Source organism: Epinephelus lanceolatus, chromosome 22 (assembly GCF_041903045.1).
Source record: "Epinephelus lanceolatus isolate andai-2023 chromosome 22, ASM4190304v1, whole genome shotgun sequence".
Classification (NCBI taxonomy): Eukaryota; Metazoa; Chordata; class Actinopteri; order Perciformes; family Serranidae; genus Epinephelus; species Epinephelus lanceolatus.
In genome coordinates, this window is record NC_135755.1 from 4,240,694 (window position 1) to 4,261,935 (window position 21,242).

General features: G+C 41.2%; 2 protein-coding genes across 3 annotated transcripts in view; one reads left to right on the forward strand and one right to left on the reverse strand.

Annotated features, from left to right (window-relative positions):
* The first annotated feature begins 4,472 nt into the window (after positions 1 to 4,472).
* Positions 4,473 to 18,221, forward strand: LOC117245739 (butyrophilin subfamily 2 member A1-like). Its single transcript, XM_078164734.1, has 9 exons — positions 4,473 to 4,579; positions 6,284 to 6,398; positions 8,242 to 8,583; positions 10,159 to 10,440; positions 10,527 to 10,617; positions 12,094 to 12,206; positions 15,027 to 15,056; positions 16,916 to 17,221; positions 17,327 to 18,221. Exons 2-9 carry the CDS (start codon positions 6,293 to 6,295, stop codon positions 17,434 to 17,436), a joined length of 1,380 nt encoding a protein of 459 aa, XP_078020860.1. The 5' UTR covers positions 4,473 to 4,579; positions 6,284 to 6,292; the 3' UTR covers positions 17,437 to 18,221.
* Positions 18,222 to 19,079: 858 nt separating this feature from the next.
* LOC117246254 (type-2 ice-structuring protein-like) overlaps positions 19,080 to 21,242 on the reverse strand; it is a 28,735-nt gene continuing 26,572 nt past the window's right edge. For both annotated transcript variants that reach the window (XM_078164034.1, XM_033610090.2), the window contains exons 5-7: positions 21,054 to 21,188; positions 20,559 to 20,670; positions 19,080 to 19,478 (exon numbers count right to left, since the gene is read on the reverse strand). In XM_078164034.1, coding sequence (XP_078020160.1) covers positions 19,411 to 19,478; positions 20,559 to 20,670; positions 21,054 to 21,188 — 315 coding nt within the window. In that variant the 3' untranslated portion in view covers positions 19,080 to 19,410. The remainder of the gene's footprint in view (positions 19,479 to 20,558; positions 20,671 to 21,053; positions 21,189 to 21,242) is intronic.

Consider the following 21,242-nt stretch of genomic DNA (forward strand, 5'->3'; position numbering starts at 1 on the left):
AATATTGTCATCCTGAACACAGTTGTAGGTTTCACTGCTTTAATTGAAGCAACAGCTTTAACACAGCTGGCACACATTTCAGAAAATTGCATTGAGGAGCAAAATAGACAAAAGAGTGTCCTAAAACTGGCTAATGATATTGTTAAGACATCAAACTTAATGTCAGGAAACTTGTTTTTGGTAAAAGGGTTTGAGTTACACTTGTAATTTACCAGTTCCTGAAATGGAATTGAACTTCACATGAACATAAAAGACTGTCCTACAAAGATGTGGCTATTTCCTTATCAAGCACTTTAGACATGGGCTGGGCTGTACAGAGGGTACCATGACACAGCTCAACTAAACAAAATAGAAATAAAATCAACAAGCACAGCAACAGTTGATTTCCTGCAACAGCGTCTGTACAAAACAAAACATATTTATTATCCCATTAAGTAAAGTCAAGCTGGGAGGTGCATGTAGACAAACCACAGATACTTACATTTGGATTTTATCATGTGGCAAATATGTTAAAACTTTCTGTTTCAACAACGCTCTGATTAGGTTTAGGCACAAAAAACACTTGGTATAGTCTGGAGAAAGAAAGACCAGTGAGGTCTCAGCCAAAAACACAACTGCTTTTTGTGCCACTATTCATACTGAGAAATCACAGATGGATCACTGCAAAACACCCACATCTGGTGCCTAAAAATCCGCTGAAAAAACACAGGTGGGTTGCTTCAAAACTCATGTTTTGTGCCTAAAAAGCCACTGTAAACACAAAGACAAGTCACTACAAAATGGCCACATTTAGTGCCTAAACTGCTGCCAGAAACACAGCTAAGGGTTGCTACAAAACAGCCACATTTGGTGCCTAAAAGGCATTAGAAACACAACAGTGGGTCACTACAAAACACTCATGTTTGATACCTTAAAAACCTCCGTAAACACAACTACAAATCACTACAAAACACTCGTTTGGTGCCTAAAAAGCTGCTGTAAACACAGTGAGGAGTCACTTAAAAACACCCACATTTGGTGCCTAAAAAGCTGCTGTAAACACAGTGAGGAGTCACTTCAAAACACCCACATTTGGTGCATAAAAAAAGCAGCTGAAAACACAGATGGCCCCTACAAAACACCCACGGTTGGTACCTAAAAATCCGCTGTAAACACAACGACGAGTCGCTACAGAATGGCCACAGAAAGACAGCTAAAGGTTGCCACAAAGCACTCATATTTGGTGTCTAAACGCCACTGGCAATGCAGCGGGGACTCACCAAATCACAACCAGTTTTGTTGTTTGTTGGTGCTGATAGTGGACTGCAGCTTGGCAGGGGCCTCTGTGTTACGTCACCCACCATCCCCTCCACCATCACAAAGTCAGCTGCAGAAGAAAAACCCGTTGATCCTGTTACAATTTCTTCATCATAGCGTCACCTGACAACCAAGTCAACAAAACAAAACTCTCACTGCCTACAGCAACCTTTGACAGCAGCCTATAATTGAAGATTACTCTATAATTACAGTAGCCTATATTTATGTAAATTAATCGTCACCTTGAGCATCTTTCTAGGAACAGAAATCCCCCTACACTGTGCCACAAACATGATAAAAAAAAATCAATATTCTTTAATGTCATTGTAACTTTTTTTGGCCTAACCGCCATCTACACTTTGCTACACTTTGTGCAGCTGTCATCAACTATCTCTGTTGGACATGGACAAGTTTTGGCTAATTGTGTCAAAGAGGAGAAGACATCTGGCGCTTAGAGGGACTCTGTATGGCGCCTCCCGGAGCTCGAAAACTCAAACTGGCTATAGGGTGGATGGGACTTATTTGCTAAGATACTCTTTGCTTTCATCCTTGTCCTGTCTGTAGAGTTGGGTCGAGGGCTCTCATGGCCTGCCAACTATTTAACTTTCCATTGTCACAATCCTAGAGAGTTTATTCCTGGATGTACAGTTAGGAAGATGACAAGTGGAAACACTATCAACCATAGTTTTGTACACTAATTCTAAAATCTGCTGACTAACACCAAGGCCAGAGTTTCCTAATTAGATAAAGCAGCTGTGAGCATCCCTTGAAAATATACTCTGTATTTCCAGAGAAGCTCTAAGCACAAATTTGAGGTACTTCTACTTTATTCCATTTTATGTTGCTTAATATTTCCCCTCCACTACACCTCAGAGGTTAATATTTTACCTTTAACTGCACTTTTCATATTACAGTTTTTAATCCCCTTCAATCCATAAACATCAGATACATTAAAACAATGAAAGGGAACATTTTACTGGACACTTTTATTATAAGAACTTAAATTAGGCCATATTAATATCAATATATTAACTTCAATACTGCATACTTTTAAAAGTAGAATGCAGTACTTTTACTTGTAGTGGGGTATTTTCACAGTGTGGTACTCTTACTGAGGTGAGGGATCTGAATATTCTTCCACCAGTTCCTTCAGTTCAGCATCATGGACAGAGACCGTGGACGACCACCTTTTTGTCCACCAGTGACGGCAAAATGAAGCCTCATGAACCATTGTCTTTGTTTTCTGAGCCCATACGATGGCGCTGCCTCTTCAACAAAGGGTTGAAAGCACTGAATTGTTGTTCCTTGAGCCTTTTCCCGTCCCCTGTAAAGACAATGGTCCACAAGGCTTCATTTGGCCATCACTACTGTCCACCACTGCTGATTTTTTTCTTAGTACTGTATGCTATAAATTGTGTCTGTATGGATCTACACAAGATACTAAACATCACCCTGGAGACATGGCAGGCTTAGAACTGCTCTTCATCACTCCTTACCTCCTCTTCTTCTGCATGAATGGTCTCCTCAAAAACAGCTCCTCTTCTGTTTTATCTCCCAGGACCCCAAAACTGAGCTGCACATCTACAAGAAGGAAACCTAGATACACAGGTGTAGATTTTTTTTGACAGTAGCAGAGGACTATATAGAGGATGAACTGCTAGAATTCATCTTTTTGATGCAACAATGCCTTCAGTGAAGTAGGTGACGTCATCGGTTGCAGTCTGCCATAAAACAGAAAAGACATGAAGCAGTTCAAGTATCTTGGGGTCTTGTTCACGAGTGAGGGTAGAATGGAGCGTGAGATGGATCGGCGGGTCGGTGAGGCTTCTGCAGTGATGCGGGCGCTGCACCAGTCCGTCGTGGTGAAGAGGGAGCTGAGCCGGAAAGCAAAGCTTTCAATTTACTGGTCCATCTACGTCCCAACCCTCACCTATGGTCATGAGCTCTGGGTAGTGACTGTAAGAATGAGATCGCGGATACAAGTGGTGGAAATGAGTTTCCTCTGTGGGGTGTCTGGGCTCAGCCTTAGAGACAGGGGGAAGAGAGGGAAGAGGGGGAAGAGGGGGAAGGGGTCAGTTGAGGCGGTTCGGCATCTGATGAGGATGCCTTTTGGGTGCCTCCCGCTGGAGGTGTCCTGGGCACATCCACTGGTAGGAGGCCCCGGGGTAGACCCAGAACACGCTGGAGAGATTACATATCTCGTCTGGCCTGGGAACACCTTGGGGTCTTCCAGGACGAGCTGGAAAGTGTTGCTGGGGAGAGGGATGTCTGGGGTGCTTTGCTCGGCCTGCTGCCCCCATGACCCTGCCCCAGATAAGAGGATGAAAATGGATGGATGGACATGAAGCAACTGTCAGGAAATACCATCACAATTTTACCATAAATTGATAAAGAAAGGGCACAAACTAGAGCGTAAACATTACTTTCATTGTACACATCTGAGAACCCCCAGACCCCTGTGTTCCTCAAAATTTTTTAAAAATAAACCTTCACTCTTGCTAAGATACATTGAACAGTTCACTGTGAAGTATCAAAATGGATGGAAATTAAGCACGAGAACAATGTTTCACTTCAACCACAAGAGGGCACAAAAGGCAAAAAATACTTCACACAAAAAATACTTCACACTTTCTACCATAATCTAAATACATGAAGTCATTTATATGAAGTATCATATGGAAATATGTCCACATTTGCATCTTTCATGGACCTTGTGTGTCTTGAGTGGGTGAGTACCCTCCCTGCAGTGCTACTGAGGGTGGTGTCAAAATAAAGTAAGATACTGAGATAAGTATTTTTCCCCACAGCAGGGAGATGTGTAGTGTCACAGAAGCAAAGGGGTTAGAGCAATAACAAAAATAAGGTGTCATAAATGAGTAAACAGTCAAAAGGCAAAATATAATAAGTAGATAGACTGTACTCAGATAAAACACACATGAAAACAAAACAGGAAGTGGGTTTCTGCTCACGACTGCATGCAGAGGTGAAGATATAAAGTAGGAAATAGGCATTATATGTAAAAGCTTATTAAAGCTTAGAGGCAGTTTGGCTTCAAAACACTGAAATATCCTCATTGTCTTCATTTATGATTCTTTAACTTATTGAAAACAGCACATGTAAGGCACCTTTGCCCGTCTTTACCAAATGACGAAAGCAGTTTAAACCACAACAAAGGAAATGCTCACATGAATTCAAGTACATGCGCATGATAAATAAGAAACGACATCTCACATACAGTACATCACCCAACATCGAGCAGACCGGAGCTATGTTTGCCTTCTAGGTAGGAAGCTTTAAAAATTATAACTTTTCATTTCAGCACCATTATTTTGAGTTGTGACGATGAATTGAATCATTTCTGTCATGTTTATTAAGTTACTTTAACTGCTGTGGAAGAAGTGATTAAACCCTCTAAACACTGAGTTGAGGTAGTCAAACCCAAGAACACTCCGTTAATGCTGCACTTTAAATGTTAGGTAAAAGTAAAGAGGTAGCATTGAACAGTAGTTTATTCAAATGTCGAAAGGTCTCATTCTCAGTAACGAGTGTGACCTTTTTAATATTAGCTGCATGATGAGGTGCCAAGAGATTTACTTTGGGATTTTTTTCAAACAATGTGACATGTTAATGTTGATCAATATTTCCTTTGTAAGGAGCAAGGTATTTAAAAACGACAGCAATGTATGTGACAAGGCCAATGTTTACTTCTTTTCTTTTTTTTTCTCTCTCTCACTGTTGTTTCCTTTAACAAACCACAGCCGACTGCTTTGGTGCACGTACAGCACGTGTGTCTTCTGGCTACTAGACAACACACATTATTTGTTTTAATCCAAAATAGGGCTGCACTGTATATGTGGTAGACGGTAGAAATGATATAAATTTGGCCCACGGTAGAGATTTGCGCTCTGCCGTCCTATCGTCGATGACGTCATCGCACCTGCCTCAATGTGAAAATGGCTGTGAGCACAGAGACAGCGGAGCAAGAGGAGCTGGTTCACGTCCGTGATTTAGCGTAGCACGTGCAACATGTGTTGCTGGAGAACTTGTGAGTGAGTGAGTTAATGTCTTATGAACAGCCCCGGACTTCTCAGACTCTTTTAGCGACTTACCGCTCAGAGGGAACTCATTCAGTGTCTCCTCTGGCAGCAGCACAGCGTCTCTCCCTCTCCTCTCTCGCCGTGCGCACACGGGAGTTGGTTTTCGGCAAGAGAGTTTGTCATAAAGCTTTGGTAATGTAAACCTATGTGACGCTAGGGGCTCCACAAAAAACTCCATATGTGAATGTGTGATAGTTGTGGTATCATAGCAGCCTGTCACAGGTTACAGCGTGATGATTAGAGGAGAAATGGCAGAGCATAAAGGTCCAGGTGGAAAAAACACAACTCAGTCATTTAGGATTTTGCTAAAAGAAGGAAATTACCTTTTGATATAGATCCCAGGGGACATTTTGCACCATAGAGTACTGGGTTTTAATTTTGAGTTTTGAGATCTGCATTCTGCACAATAAATGCTCTAAAAAATACATTATATCTTTGCTTTTGTTGTTGTTGTTGTTTTTTAATCAATTTAGCTTTGCTAAGGGACTACAAAACCCATTCAGAAACACTTCTATTATAACTTTTACACTTAAATTTATACCGCGATATATACCTTTACCATGAAGGGATTTGATTTATACCGTGATACAAATTTTAGGTCATACCGCCCAGCCCTAATCCAAAATAGAAACTTTTCATACAACACATAATAGAGAGAGAAAAACAAACAGTGGTAAAGTATTAATATGGCATTGAGAAGGCTGAGGACAGAGCAATAAACCTGAAAAGCAAAACAACCTGTTACTTTCCCTTGCGGTGCAAACATCCCCGTCTTTCCCTGAAGAGTTTATATTCTCTAAAGATTGCCTTATTTATAAGCATGGTGTCGATATCATGAATGTGACCCAAATAATCATTTTCTACTATCTTACAACTTTATTTATTTTCAGAACTCCACGATGCATCATCCACTCATCCAGCTCAGTGATGGACTGGCTCACAGTGGTTGCCGAACGCTTTTATACACCATGATCGTCTTCCTTGTCCTTCTACAGTCCGGTGACGGTAATTTTAATGCAAAGCACAAGAATAACACCATGGTGCATGTTGGAAATCAAAGGTCATAACCATATGGTCAAGAACCTACATTTATATTACAGATAAAGTCTGGGACAGTGATCAAATGAGAAAGAAAGACAAAGGGAGCACTGGGCCTGGGAACATCGGCCTAATACATTTTAATAGTGGTTTGTTGAAGCCAGCTGAACTTGTGTTTGTACTGGCTGATGATCCAGCATCTCCTCCACTAAGTTTAGATAACGATACCATTCCCTCAGATTTATTTTTATACATGTTCAAATATAAGCTGTTTATAATATGGCTTGGCTGAATACGTGATGGTTATTATTAACGGAAAGATGTGCATCCATATTTCCCAGTACACAGGCAATAAAGTACCCGACAATTCCTGCATAGTATCTCGTTAAAGGACAAGTCATATAAAGCCATAGAGGGTTATTGAGATCTGTACAATATGCATACAGTAGATGCCATTGGAGGTCACAATTCCCGATGGCATTATTGTTTCTGGATGTAAATCCTGACCAACAAATTGATCTACAAAGAGCCCTGTAGTGTAAAAAGCCAGTCAGAATTGCAGGAATTATGCTGCGTTCCATTTACCTTGGAAGTCAGAGTTGACCGCATTCCAGTAAAACAAGTTGTAATACAAAGATCAAGCCACTTCTAACAAGGTTAGCTATTGTAAGCTATTTCTGACAATACCCAACACGTTCTCATCCCAAGTTGTCACATATCGCCGCTTTGTCTGTGGATTTTTGCATCTACATATTATACGCTAGTTATCAGGACATTAACAAAAACTAGCGTGAACCACTTTCTTTATTTTCTGACAGAACTGTATGGCTGTTAACCCTTACACATCTGTTTCTCGATCCTTGCTTTTCTAAACAAAATTTTTGGTTCTTTTATGTCTCCTTTTTTTACTTTGCTTAAACCCTGGATTTTGCACATCCTTGTCTGATTTTCAGTTTGACGCCTCCTTTGTTTTACGTTTGTACTTGGTTGCTCCAATATCATTTCCACCATTGTTGTTTGATTTTTGTGTTTAAGTTTTGTAGCACTGTCCCCGTGTTGTTGTGTACATTCTGAATAAAAGTTAAAAAAAAAGAAAAAAAAAGTCCTAAATAGGGAACACTAACTGTGGGGCATGCTGGGAGCAGTGCCACCATCTTAGAGGGATAAGTAGTGATGGTCAAGTGAAGCCTCGTGAACCACTTTCTTTATTTTCTCACTCCACCAGAAGGCGCTCTTGGTTTAAAGATAAAGGCTGAAGGACTAGCAGTGAAATGTGCTTTCAAAGCTTTGTTGAACAGACAGCGCCATCTAGTGGCTTCAGAAAATAAAGACAGTGGTTCATGAGGCTTCATTTGGCCATCACTAACAAAAACACATGGTTAGGTTTAGAAAAAAATCATCATGGTTGCACTCTACAGTTACACAGGAAGTAATAACTGGACTCCTGGTTAAAGGTTCAGGGTTTGTGGACCCATCCACCACCCCTCCCACCTGCCCTATGAGGAAAGGTAGCTTTGGTGTCAGTGTCTGACACCGAAATCGCTGACAAAGCAGCAGTATCTGACAACATTGGAATGAGAACGGGCTGCAACACCAGTTGATAAGGATGCATTTTGAGCTATTTTGCGCATACAAACACTGTAGCAACATGTCACCAGCACTGTGTATTACTGTTTTAATGAGACACAAATAAGACAGAAGTGCTAACAAAGAGTAGATGCATTGAGCAGCCATCTTGGATTTTGAGGTCAGGGTTGGTCATGTTCCTCTGACCTCTGACCTTTATGCCACGGATCTGTTTCTTCTTCAGGTCAGCATCAGGTGGTTGGTCCATCTCAGCCAATACGGGCAACAATTGGTGATGACATCATTTTGCCATGCCACTTGGAGCCTGCCAAGGATGCTTCTGACATGAAGTTGGAGTGGGCGAGACCTGACTTGAACCCTAGGTTTATACATGTGAGGGCAAACCGTCAAGAATACGTAATTCACAAACAGCCATCATACAAAGGAAGAACATCGGTGTCCAACGACAAACTGAAGCATGGAGACGTTTCACTGACACTCTCCAAAGTGAAAGTCTCTGATGAAGGATTGTACAGATGCCTCATTCCCTCACTGAATCAAGCAGCTTTTATTCAACTTATTGTTGGTAAGTGATCCTTTTATGGTATGATTTAGAGTAAGACATTTAATATAATAATAAATATATTTGATATAGCACCTTTCACAGAAATAAAATTCACAGAGTGCTTCACAAAATACAATCTAACAACCAAACAATAAAATATGCAATCAATGAAAACAAAGGCAATACAACAACTACTGAAGATCCAAAAAGAAACACACCAGGGAATAATCATGAGACAATTTAGGGTGGGACAAAGGTCATTTTGAAGAGATGGGTCCCCAGTTGATCTTTAAAAGTTTCTATGGCATGACCATAGAGGGCTCTATATGTGAGAATCACAGTTGTCCAGTCAGGAGGACACAGAAGCATGGATAATCATGTCAGGTCGAGACATCACAGACCTGAGCTTTGCAATATTTCTCAGCTGAATTAAACAAGTACAGGTCAATGATTTAATATGATGATCAAAATGCACGGCCTGATCAAAAATAACACAGAGATTCCTAAAATTTGACCGTACAGCTGACGAAAGGGATCCAATACTCTGGGAAACCTCTGAAGCAATTATCAGATTACCTAGGTGGCAATCAAAATATTGTGAAGAACAGCAAGTTTGTCGGTGCTTGTCGTCAGTCAACAGTTATGTGATATACCTGTGAACTGGCTAATAATGTGACCCAGTGGAAGCAAATAATATAGGACCTAAGACAGAGCCATGAAGTACACCACAGCGAAGAGCAGCAGTAACAGACCTGAAAGGACCAAGAGACACAGAGAAACTGACGTATGTACTTGGTTGTTTTTACATAACTGAGAACTGTACTGGGGCCCAGACATACCAAGCTGATTTCAAAGAACTAGCAGGAATCGAAGAGGACTCTTGCATCGCCTCATGTTGACGATTCAACATGCTAAGCAAAAGACGTTCACTGACGGTCCAACATTAACTGGCGGCTTAGTGTGTGAGGGCTTTAAGATGTGCTATTCTGATCTTTTACTCAAAGGAGAAGTTTGATATTTGGAACACACATATTTGTTTACTTAGTACAAGCTGGATGAGAAGATTGACATCACTCTTGTGTCTGTACAGTAAATATAAAGCTGCAGCCAGCAGCCTGTTAGCTTAGCTCAGCATAAAGACTAGAATCAGGGGGAAATAGCGAGCATGGCTCTGTTCAAAGGTGACAAACTCTGCCTCGCAACACCTCTAAAGCCTTACTTTGATAGGTGCAAAAAAAGGAAGTACGGGGATTTCTTGAGTGGGTAGTAACTTCCTTTAGTCTGTGGTTCCTCACAAGGAGGACAAGACACAGATGTAATTGAATCACAAGGCGTTGTCTGTTTGCACGGGTTTTCGAAAACACAATTTTACACTAGGTGTCATGATCTTAAGTAAACATAAATTTTACTTTCCCTGAGTGTAAAGTTCCCTAGTTATTTAAAAGCCAATCAACATTCCTAAATTCTTAAAGGCCCAATCAGTATATTTGGTTGCAACACACATATTTGCTTGTACTTTAGCAAAATATAGCCTCGTCTGAAACCAGGCAACACTGTAATCATTGACTGACCATCTCATCAAAATGTCATTTTTAGGTGCCGTCTCCTCACCTGTAATCAGTTTAGAGAACAGATCCAGCAGGAGAGTGGTGTTACAGTGTGAGTCTGCAGGCTGGTATCCAGAGCCTGAGGTGTTGTGGCTGGACGGTGAGGGAAAGCTCCACTCTGCTGGACCTACAGAGACAGTCAGAGGTCCTGATGACCTCTATACTGTCAGCAGCAGAGTGACTGTGGAGAAGAGACACAGCAACAGCTTCACCTGTAGAGTCCAGCAGAGGAACATCAACCAGACCAGAGAGACACACATCCAGGTTCCAGGTAGAGACTATTAATAAATGTGTCATATGCTTATTATAAATGCCATGCTGTTTTGTGATTCATCATTTCAAATTATATCTTCACAGTCCTCTCTATGTATGTGAAGTGTGTCATGGCTCCTGGCTTGGTCTGTGTCTGTCTTTCCGGTGTCCTCACAGTACTTGGATGGAGACCAAGGTATAATTGTGCTTGTCTTTTTAAAATTTCAAGATACTATAATTAGCATTTTTATCCCCCTTCTTTTAGTGTAATGGATAAAAACTGCTTAGCCAAGTTTCACTGCTAACCAGATTAAAATAGTGGAAAACTGAAGGTGAGTAGAGGTACTAACTGGAGGCACAACCTTCCTGGAACAATGCTGGGATCAACCAATCACCAGTGATTACCACTTGCTTTATTTTCTGACCTCGCCAGATGGCCCTCTTGGTTTGAAGATAAAGGCTGAAGGAATGGCAGTGAAATGTGCATACAAACCTTTGTTGAACAGACAGTGCCATCTAGTGGTTTCAGAGAATAAAGACAGTGGTTCACGAGGCCTCACTTGGCCATCACTGCCAATCACAGCCCTCTGACATCATCACAGCGCTGCTCCTGTGCTTCTTTCAACATTCATTTGTGTTTCTTCAGAGCTAAGCTGTTTTCCAAATTGAAGTTATTACAAATGAACAAAATCCTCAGTAACACTAAACAAAATCCCTATGAGCTACTGCAGGGTTAGCGAGTTAGCTTGCCAAGTAGTTTGGCTGTGCTAACACATAAGCTAGGCTAGAATATTATTTACAAACAAAGAGGAAGGATACTTTAGTTTTTCCTTTTGAAAATACCTGCAATGAACACATTCCCTCCTTTTTTCTTGCCAAATAAAAACTTTTTTTTTGCAAGATTGCAGTGTTGGTGTTGATCCAGGACCACACTGTAATGGTGACCCTGGATAATTTGCTTATGTCAACATCAACATAGCAGTGATGATCCTAGATCAACATGAGCAATACTTTTCAGGATCAACCATGGTAATGATGGTTCAATATCAACATAAAAAGTTATTCAAGATCAACGTGGCAATAATGGTCCTGGTCCAACATTTGCACTGCAATCTTGCAAAAAAGTAGTTTTGAATGGGCTATGAAAATACCCGCCATATCTGTCAGGTGGATGAATTATCTTGGAAAAGGAGAAGTGCTCATTAACACAGATTTTAACACATGTGCAACCAAAATTTGAGATAAATATATCCTTTGAGTGCAGAAATAGTCTTAGATCTTAAACTTAAACCTGTTGAAAAATGGGAGCAAAAACAAAAGTGTGGCATTTAATTTTTTGTAGTATCTGCTCAGGTTGCTTGGAACCTTAACCAAGGTGGTAGAACAAAGAAAAGTACCAGGTATATCCACATCTTTTGTCAATGGAAAACCAAAAAAGAGTGAGTCGAATAGAGTAGAGCTGTGCCTTACCATGCAATGGAAGTGCAGAATAAATCTGTCAGAGAATGGCACCTACAGAAATATTGTCAGCGCTGGTTGTTCTGTTGATACAAAGCATCCAAAACTGGCAGCAGAAATTAGGGTTTCCATTCTGTCCTGTTTCACCAGTCAACACTGTTTTCCTCTAACCATGAAGATAAAGTTACTAATGACCTGTTTTGTTGATCACCAGGTTGATAGTGGTTCGTCAATATTTAAATGAGAGGACTCAGAGGACTGACAACCATGAAACAGCAGGAACAGAAAACCAAACGGCTCCACTGCAGCAAGAACTTCAGGCACAGTAAGAAAAGACAGTTGAGTCCCTGAAAAGTCTGAAGGAGACGGAAGGAGACCTAATGGAAAAGGAGCAATCGTTTCAGTTGGTGCCACTGGATTCACACTAACATTGCTGTTATGCGCATGTTAGCATGCTGACAAATGACAAATGTTAGCATTTGGCACAAAGCACCTCCATGCCTTAGTGTCTCTTCAGGGTGAAATCGGTTAAATGCACCCCTTTCTATGCAATACAATGATTAGCGCTAACAGCCACATGGAGTTACAGTGAAATTGTGAGCGTCTCCAGAGAGCTGGTGGTAACTGAAGCGCACTGACAGACAGGGGTATGAAATCCCAGATACTGTTTCTTTCTATCGTGTTTAAATTCCTTGCCTGAAGTTTTGAGGAACGCTTGCACTGTAACATCATTGGCGCAATATTTTTTTTGTGAATCTGACCTTGAGATGGGGCAGAGAGTGGTCACAGGTGATACACAATTCATGGTGCTATCAGCAGCCTCAATCCATTCTCTGTGAATTTGCCACTCAGTGTCTGTACAGACAAGTTGGGAGCTGGTGATACAGTGCCACACAGTAACCACTGAGCCTTTTCTTTGGATCAAAATGGACAGTAATGACTGCAAAGTAGATTGCAGGTGTCAGCCTTCCCACTCTCTAGGACTTTAACGCCTCCAGCACCACAAAACGGGCAGAGAAAATGACTGTAGCACCCCTATGGACAGAACAGTTAGCACTAGAGGACTAAGTTTGGATTAAATTTAATAAAATGCCCTCTAAGGTGCCCTAAATGCATCAGCACTTTATAAAATGACACCTCCTGCCTGCAGTATATGCACATTAACCCATCACTGTAAATAGGATGTCCAATTATTTATAGTATTTATTCCAGCACTGTCATGCCCTGCACTATTTCTCTTACCTGGACATTTGTTTGCTACTAGTTTGCTATAATCTTGCATAAGGTTGTTATCTTTTTTTTTTAATGTATCATCCCTCAAATGTGTCCTGTATAGTGTTTATACTTATATTGTGAGTTACTGTAAATTGTAGTACAATTCCTGTGAATGTCAACACCTGTGGTCAATAAAGCTGATATGGATCATTGAGTTAATTGTCATTGTCATTATATTTGTTCCTGCACACTCTAACGATACCTTCTGACCTGTTCCTGTTTTTCAAGGTAAGAGACCCAAACCAACCAATGAACGAGTAGTTTATTAATAATAATTCCATAAAAAACCCTCAAGTTTAAAGACAGAACACTTGCAGAGGACACATTAGCCCTTTTTAGACAGGAATTGTGCAAATTAGCAGGAAAGCCCAATCAGTCTTTTTTCAGCATTGGCAGTATAAAAACAAAATCGGGGAGTGCAGCAAAATGCCGCCTGCCTACTTTTGTTTATACAGAATGTGCCTTTTTCGGGGCAATGGGGGGCGTGAGCAAGTAACAAAATGTGTAGCTCAGCGTGCGACGTAAACAGTGATGTGAGAGGGAAGCCGCGGCTGGTCAGTCCTTCAGTGATTCTCTCATAAGTCGGCCCGTTCTTCATCGTCCCCGTCATCTGACGGTTAATGGCCTCTTTGTTTGCGAGGACAAGGAGGGCACGTAATTCCTTGTCTCCCCAGTTGCTCATCTTTACAGTGTCTGTCAGGTTTGTGTTTCCCTCTTGCTACTAGCTGCTCACTAATTCCTGCTATCAGCTGTTTCCTGTTTATCCACCGCCAGTGTCTCGCACGTGTGGCGTCATCAACAGCTCCTCCCACAAGTCATCAACAGCTCCTCCCACAAGTCATCAACAGCTCCTCCCACAAGTCTTCAACAGCCCCTCCCGTTGCGGAAGGGCGCCTCGGTCTGTTTAAACTAAAAGGGTTCCTCCAATATGTCTACCCTACGAGGCGGAAAATTGGGCACCTCGGATCAACTCGCCAATCCGGCTCTGTGTGTCTAAACGCTCGCAGCTTGCCTGCAAATCGGCCCAACATTCACTGGCAGTGTAAAAGAGGCTAATGATGGGACCCTAAAAGACACGTTTGGGGCCTGAAAAACTACAAGAAACACAGTGACAGGTCCCTGAAAAACACATTTGGGGGCTGATAAGCAGCTCGTAAAAAAGCCAAAGGTCCCTTCAAATCACCCATGCTTGGGGCTTGAAAAGCCTTGGGAACCACAGCGTCAAATCCCTAAAGAAACACCCATGTTTGGGAGCTAGAATGCCGCAGGAAACACAGAAACCGGTCCCTGAAACACACTCAACTTTGAGGACAAAAAGCCTCAAGACACACAGTGATGGTCCCTAAAAACACTCACATTAGGAAGCTGATAAACAGCAAGAAAAACAACCGCGTTGATGGCCTGAAAAACTTTGGAAGACACAGCGACAGATACCTAAAGACACTTAAGTTTGGGGACAAAAAAGCTGCAGGAAACACAGCGATATACTACGTCACCTTAGAAACAATATGATATGAAACATACAAATGTACCATTTGTAGTTTGCAGAAACACACCATGCCAACATTTTCTCCTGGGCTCCCTGTAAACTCTCTGAACAGTTGGTTTTCTAGAAAGCTGTTGAGCTTTCAGTGTCATCATGCTGGAGTATCACATGTCAAGTATGGGAAGAGGTCCACCGCTGGGCTTCCAGGTAGCAGAGACTCTGTTATTGTGAAGGAAAGAGGAAGTATGGGTTAGTATCCACTTCGTCAGAGTCCTTTAGATGCAGCGGGTTGCCCCTGCCCTGAGCAAAAGGTTGGCAGCTCACAGACAACCACACATTCATGTCAGGAACATGTTAGTTCTTGCCTGTTTTGTTTCTGCTCTCAGTGCTGATCTGCGACTTTGGAAGCAAAGCAGGTAAGCGTCAAACTGTTTCAGTATTTTGTGTCTACATGTAAAATATTTAAAGCAGCTGCTTGGGAAAGAAATGCTGAAACTGACACAAACTCACAGGTTTATATATAAAAATATAACTTTCAGACTAGATGCATAATGAGTACTTTTACTTTACAAGTTAAATAAATTCTGCTGATAGGAAGATTGTGATATTGTGAGAGAGTAAGGTTTGAACACTTCTTACCACAGGGACTTTATGTGGTGTGTCAGTGAGCAATCCTTACCCACATTATGGACACGAGACACAGTCGAGTCAAGATAAGACAAGTAAATGTGTTTATTTATGCACAGTTGAAAACAGGTTTCCCTGCGCAATGAGATGCTGCTTAACAATGAAACACAGAAAGTAAAAACTATAAATACAAGAACACCTTCAGCTTCTGAATAATCCCTCTATACATCCCTGTGACAGCCGTGCTTTGGTCAGAGGAGAGACTGAAGACAGTGTCCAGGACTGTTGACACACATTGTCTGGTGCCAGTCAGTGTTACTAAAACACATTTAACATCTGAACACGTCTCCTGAATCTTTAAAGTGAGGTTTTTATTTGATTATGATTGAAGTAACGCAGAGCTGCTGGTTTATTATGTGCATCTGTATGAAGCAGCCCAGTGAGACCAGTTAGTGGAGACGTTACACCTGTTGTGTTTGTTTAGGAATGAATATGAGCTATGCAACCAAAAAGAGAACAGTCAAGTACAGAACGTCAAAGTATGTGATTAGAAATATTATTAGAAAGACGCATTAAAAATCTAAATCTAAATTTGGGTGCACATTCCTGGGATGTGTGCTTGCTTGAAGTAACAGTATGGCATCAGTCAGTGTGGGTATTGTGTGAGGCCAAGGACTTCACACAGTATCACAAGCAAACCAAATGGAGTAGGGAGCCCTCTAGTGTACGTGAGGTGCACATGGTTTATTATTTGTGAGACTTGGGCAGAAATGAAAACAGAAACACATCCAAAGAAAGGAACTGAACGTCTTTATGAGCTTTACCTTTTCTGTGAGACAACAGTCCAGTCGTCAGAGGAAAACGTTGCCATTGTTTCTGCGAATCACAAATATGTTGCATTTGCATGTGTCGTACGTTTCATATCGAAGTCTCTAAAGTGATGTAATGTATGAGCTGATTGTGTCATAACGGCATTGCACCCAGGTGAGACACCTGCCAAGTTGCAGACCGCTGTTCGAGATCAACAAACACAAAATTGGTTGTGATTTAGCGAGTCATCGCTGTGTGTCCAGCAGCTTTTTAGGCACCAAATGTGGGTGTTTTGTAGCGACCCATTTCTGTTCTTCCAACAGCTTTTGAGCATCTGTCACTGTTTTTTCAGCAGCTTTTTAGATAAGAGAGAAAATAGTTGCAATAAACAGTTAAAGGAGGAGTTAGGAGCAACTCATCACAGTTCCAGTAGCTTTTCAGGCATCAAAAGTTGGTGTTTTGTCGCGACCTGTCACGGTTTTTCCAGTATATTTTCTTTAGCATCCATCAGTGTTTTTCCAGTGGCTTTTTAGGTATCAAACATGGGTGTTATGCAAAAACGCTTTGCTTTTTTTCCAGCAATTTTGAGCAGCTTTTAAGGTAAAAATGTGAGTGTTTTGTAGTGACCCATCGCTGTTTTGCGGCTTTTTTGGCATCAAAGTGGGGGTTATTGGGCTGCATTCTGGTAGTTGTAGATTTTCTACCTCTTGAGCAAAAGTGAGTGCCATAAACCCTTTCCCCTGTTTTCTCTGGTCATATAGCACCAAATTCAAAAGTATTTGTGTGTCTCCTCTGCATAGACAGCCCAGTTCAATAAAAACACCATCGCTCCAACAGTGACATACTCCTCTCTCATCATCAGGTGCTGTCTCCACGCCCATCATAGAGATCAGATCATATTACAATGGAAGTGTGGTGTTACAGTGTGAGTCTGCAGGCTGGTATCCAGAGCCTGAGGTGTTGTGGCTGGACGGTGAGGGAAAGCTCCTCTCTGCTGGACCTACAGAGACAGTCAGAGGTCCTGATGACCTCTATACTGTCAGCAGCAGAGTGACTGTGGAGAAGAGACACAGCAACAGCTTCACCTGTAGAGTCCAACAGAGGAACATCAACCAGACCACAGAGACACACATCCAGGTTCCAGGTTACAAAGAGTTCTTCCTGAGTAAAATATATCGTCACTGGTTTACACAGTTTGGGTCTGGTTTGATTAAAACGTGTCATTCTGTTCTGTGTTTTATCATTTCAGATGATTACTTCATGGACCTGCTCTCTTCTAGCTGGATTTGGAGCAACACACTTGCTATTATTGCTGTCGTACTGTCAGTTATTTTCATACTATTATGTCAGTGGAGATAGAACTATGATATGTTAATATTATCTGATCTATAAATATCTATGTAACATTGTATTATCTAGCAGACTCTTTCATATAGTTTCTGTTTGAGTATAGTAAGAAAACGACTTATTGCTAACATGAACAAACTGATAAAACAGAGATGGACTCCATGTGGTCGTGCAGGATGAAATACGTCACTCGTGGAGCCACACTGGTGTCTTTCTCTGGTTTCCCAGTTCCCAGTTGATATAATGAAGGTTTCATCAACTTAAGCTCTTCCAGTTCAGTATTCTATGTACTGTGTGTTCAAGACTGTGGTGAGACAGATCATGCAATGTCCAGTAAGTCCCGCCCCTGTCATGAACTCTTTGGGAGCGTTCAAACTTGCATACCTGTTCTTTTTACCCTTCGTAGGTGCTGTATGTCCTGTTGCATGCAGGATGCATACAGTCAGGGCAGACTACTGTCTCATAACATTACGCCCTGAACTTTGACCTTCTTGCTCATACTGTATATCCATTACCTTGAACAACCTGGGGAGCTCTGCTGTTGTAACTCTGTGACGTATGAAGTTTAACTCATAACTGCATACATTGTAGATTCTGACATTATGTTCACAACAGTAAAATTCAATTTGCATTTCCCTACCAGTGCTGTTTACAATTAATACTGTTGTTGTTACGATTTGACTGGGCATCAGTTAGAAGAACATGCTGGTATTTCTGGCATACTGCATTTGACATACTATATTTTGGGACAAACCAAATCTTTTTCTGGCATACTAAATAGTATGGCAGTATGGGTACTGTGTGTGGCTGTAGCTCTTTAGTTAATGGTAAAAACAAACAAACACAGGAGCTAAATGTTGAGAGCAAAGCAGAAATGAGATGTCGAACACCACGTTGATCAGTTTGTGAGTGCCCTCCAGGACGCTCATTAACTCTCTTAATGAAAAACAACATAACTGTCATTGTCATGTTACTGTGACTGAAATGCTCCATAAAGCTAAACTGCAGAGTCAGGTAAGTATTTCCTGTGGGCTCGTCACCATGAGCAACCTCTTTCATCTAAAATTAAACATTTAATCCATTGTTAAATAAAGAATATGTTGATACAGCAGCTTTAAACTACCAATTTATTTCCAGTAAGTCAAGTGTTTTTACTGTTTTGAATCTGTACATGACTCATATTACAGGTTTAGACCGCTGGTGGAATTTGTTTGTTCTCACAAGGAAAATTAAAATAAAAAACTGATCATTCTTCAGATGTACTTTTCAATTAATTGTTTTTCATATTTAAAAGTTAACATTAGCTGCCACTCATTATATATATATATGTATATATATAATTAATAAGCACAACCTGGGTCTATTGCTCACTGAGTTTAAAAAGTCGGTGCATTTTTCTAACCTCAGTGTCTAAACTCTCTGCACCCAAACACTCATTTTCACTTGCATATGCAGTGAACTGCTGCAGTGTATGCTGTCATATAGGAGAGTCTTGTTGCAGCAAAAGCAAGCTGAGGAGGACAAAACTGCAGATTTCAGTAAGGAAAGGATTTAGCTGTTTTCTTTTCGTTGACAGAAAACCATTAAACTATGTTTGGATCAGCCCGGAGGATCGAGACATCTCTGATAAAGACAGGAGACAAAACACAGACCAGTTTGTTTGGATGCTTGAGCCTTTAATTTTGCATAAGACAAGAAAGAAGAGTTTACTTTGCAGAATATATGTAGATTTGTGCTAAAAGCATTCTTTTCATAACACATTCAGTCTGCTCTCATTAAAGGCACAAGGCCTCAGAGACAGTCCAGCTCCTGTTTATGTCACTTGTCGCTTCATTCCTTCAGTAGCGTTACAGCGATAGCAAAGAAAAACTCAGCTCACATGTGAGACTGAGGGTGTAAAGAAAGATGTATATGAAAGCATGCACACAACACAAGTGTTTGTGCTTTTAATGGGTTCTTCATGTCTCTGTGTCAGATCTGGAATCATCATCTTTCCTTGACACAGACAGACGGTAACTGGTTGGAGCACTGGAGGTCATCCCAGCACTTGTGAGCTGCAAGCAAAAAAACAAAAGAGTTGGTTGAGTCAGTGAATGTGACACAAACAAAAACCTCAGACTGTTGATGTGATCAGTGACTCCTAACTGATTCATCATGAATAATTTTAACAATAAAAACTGAACTTTATTAATTGGAGAGGGCTGCTGTCAGTCAAAGAAAATCTTGGTCAACTAAACTCATCTTATTCTTCAGCCAGCTGATTGGTCGCTGGGAAGAAAATCTTCATGTTATCTCTAGATGAACTAAATCTACCTGGCAGTGTTGTGTGTCATCCAAAGCATTTTGAAGCTGCGACCAGCAGCTCTATCTCGCTCTGTCGGTTTCACAAAATGTCTCCACTGTTTGGTGGTCACAGTTTTTGTTCTAGGAGGCTGAAATTCGGTGTGGAGGTCGCAGCTATCGTGAATTCATGCTTGTTTTTTTCTGAGGCCAGCGCTGTAATGAGACTCAGGAGTGTTGTGTGTTTACACTCTGCTACAAACCTCAGTGTCATTATGAGGCCCTGAGCGTCTTCACTTTTCTTCACTAAGCCATGCATGTTGCTGTTTTCTCTCTGGTCACAGAGATTTGAAAAATGTTTAACTTTGGGTAAAACGCTGCCCTCATCACTTTTTACCATGGACTGTAGAAAGAATGGACGTGGCTACATTGACATCACCCACTTGTTTGTGGTTTTGAAGCCTCATGTTTGACACATCAGCCGTCACCATCTTGGTTTTTTGGAGCCAGAGGTGAACATAGTTGGGCAAGAGGCTGGCGCTGTGTGAGTGAGGGGTACGTGGATCTGACTGAGAGGCCGAGGACGCTATCAGCAGACAGTCTGTCACTCAAAGTGGTCGGCTCTTAATTATGTGGCTATTGCTGGCACAGAGCCATAAAAATGCTTTGGTCGACACACAGTCTTATGACAGTAACACCAGTGACCATCCGACCAATGAGAATTTGGTGGGACAAGAGCACATCAACCAACTGACCAGAAGATGTCAGAACGATATATTTCTGAGTTAACTCACTGTATTCCTTCCTATTTTATCATTAGCATCACTGCTACAGTTAGCACTATGTTGTTTTACCTGAGAAATTCATCTGCAGACAATGCTGATTGCCGCCCTGGTTATTAGGCTCTCCACTACACCAGTGGCGGTAGCGGAAAGGTGTGCCATCACTCCAGAACCACTGACCATCCTGGAAGAAAGAGTAGCACAGAACATTACATAAAATAAAAGTGAAAAAATGGGGGAGTGAGGGGTCAAAAAAAGAGAAATTTATAAAAGAAGAATTTAAGAAAAACAAGAATATAAATATGAATAAGAAACTATACAAAGGCAATTAAAGCCAAAATTACAAGACACCTGTGCCCACAGTACCCTGTACATACTGTCTCAAGTGAAGTGACATAGTGGTGTGATTAGTCACTGCAAAGTCACAAAAGTATAGTTCATGTAAGAGTAATGTGATACCATCAACAGTATTATAACAGCATGAACTAGAATATAATATAATTCATCATTAAATAGATATTATATGTATTTGTTGTGCAATATTTCCAAGTTGTGCAATGAAAATACCTCTTCTGCATCAGAGCCTCCAATCCATGCCGGTCTGTGCCTATGAACGGTTTCAAAAATCACCTTCTGAATATCAAAGTCTTGCTGGATGTTGTGAACAGACGCAAGGTTTCCACCCAGGGACAGACAGTTTCTCTGCAGTGGAGACAAACAGAGAGACAGACGGACAGAGAGGAGTTGTCAAGGAAA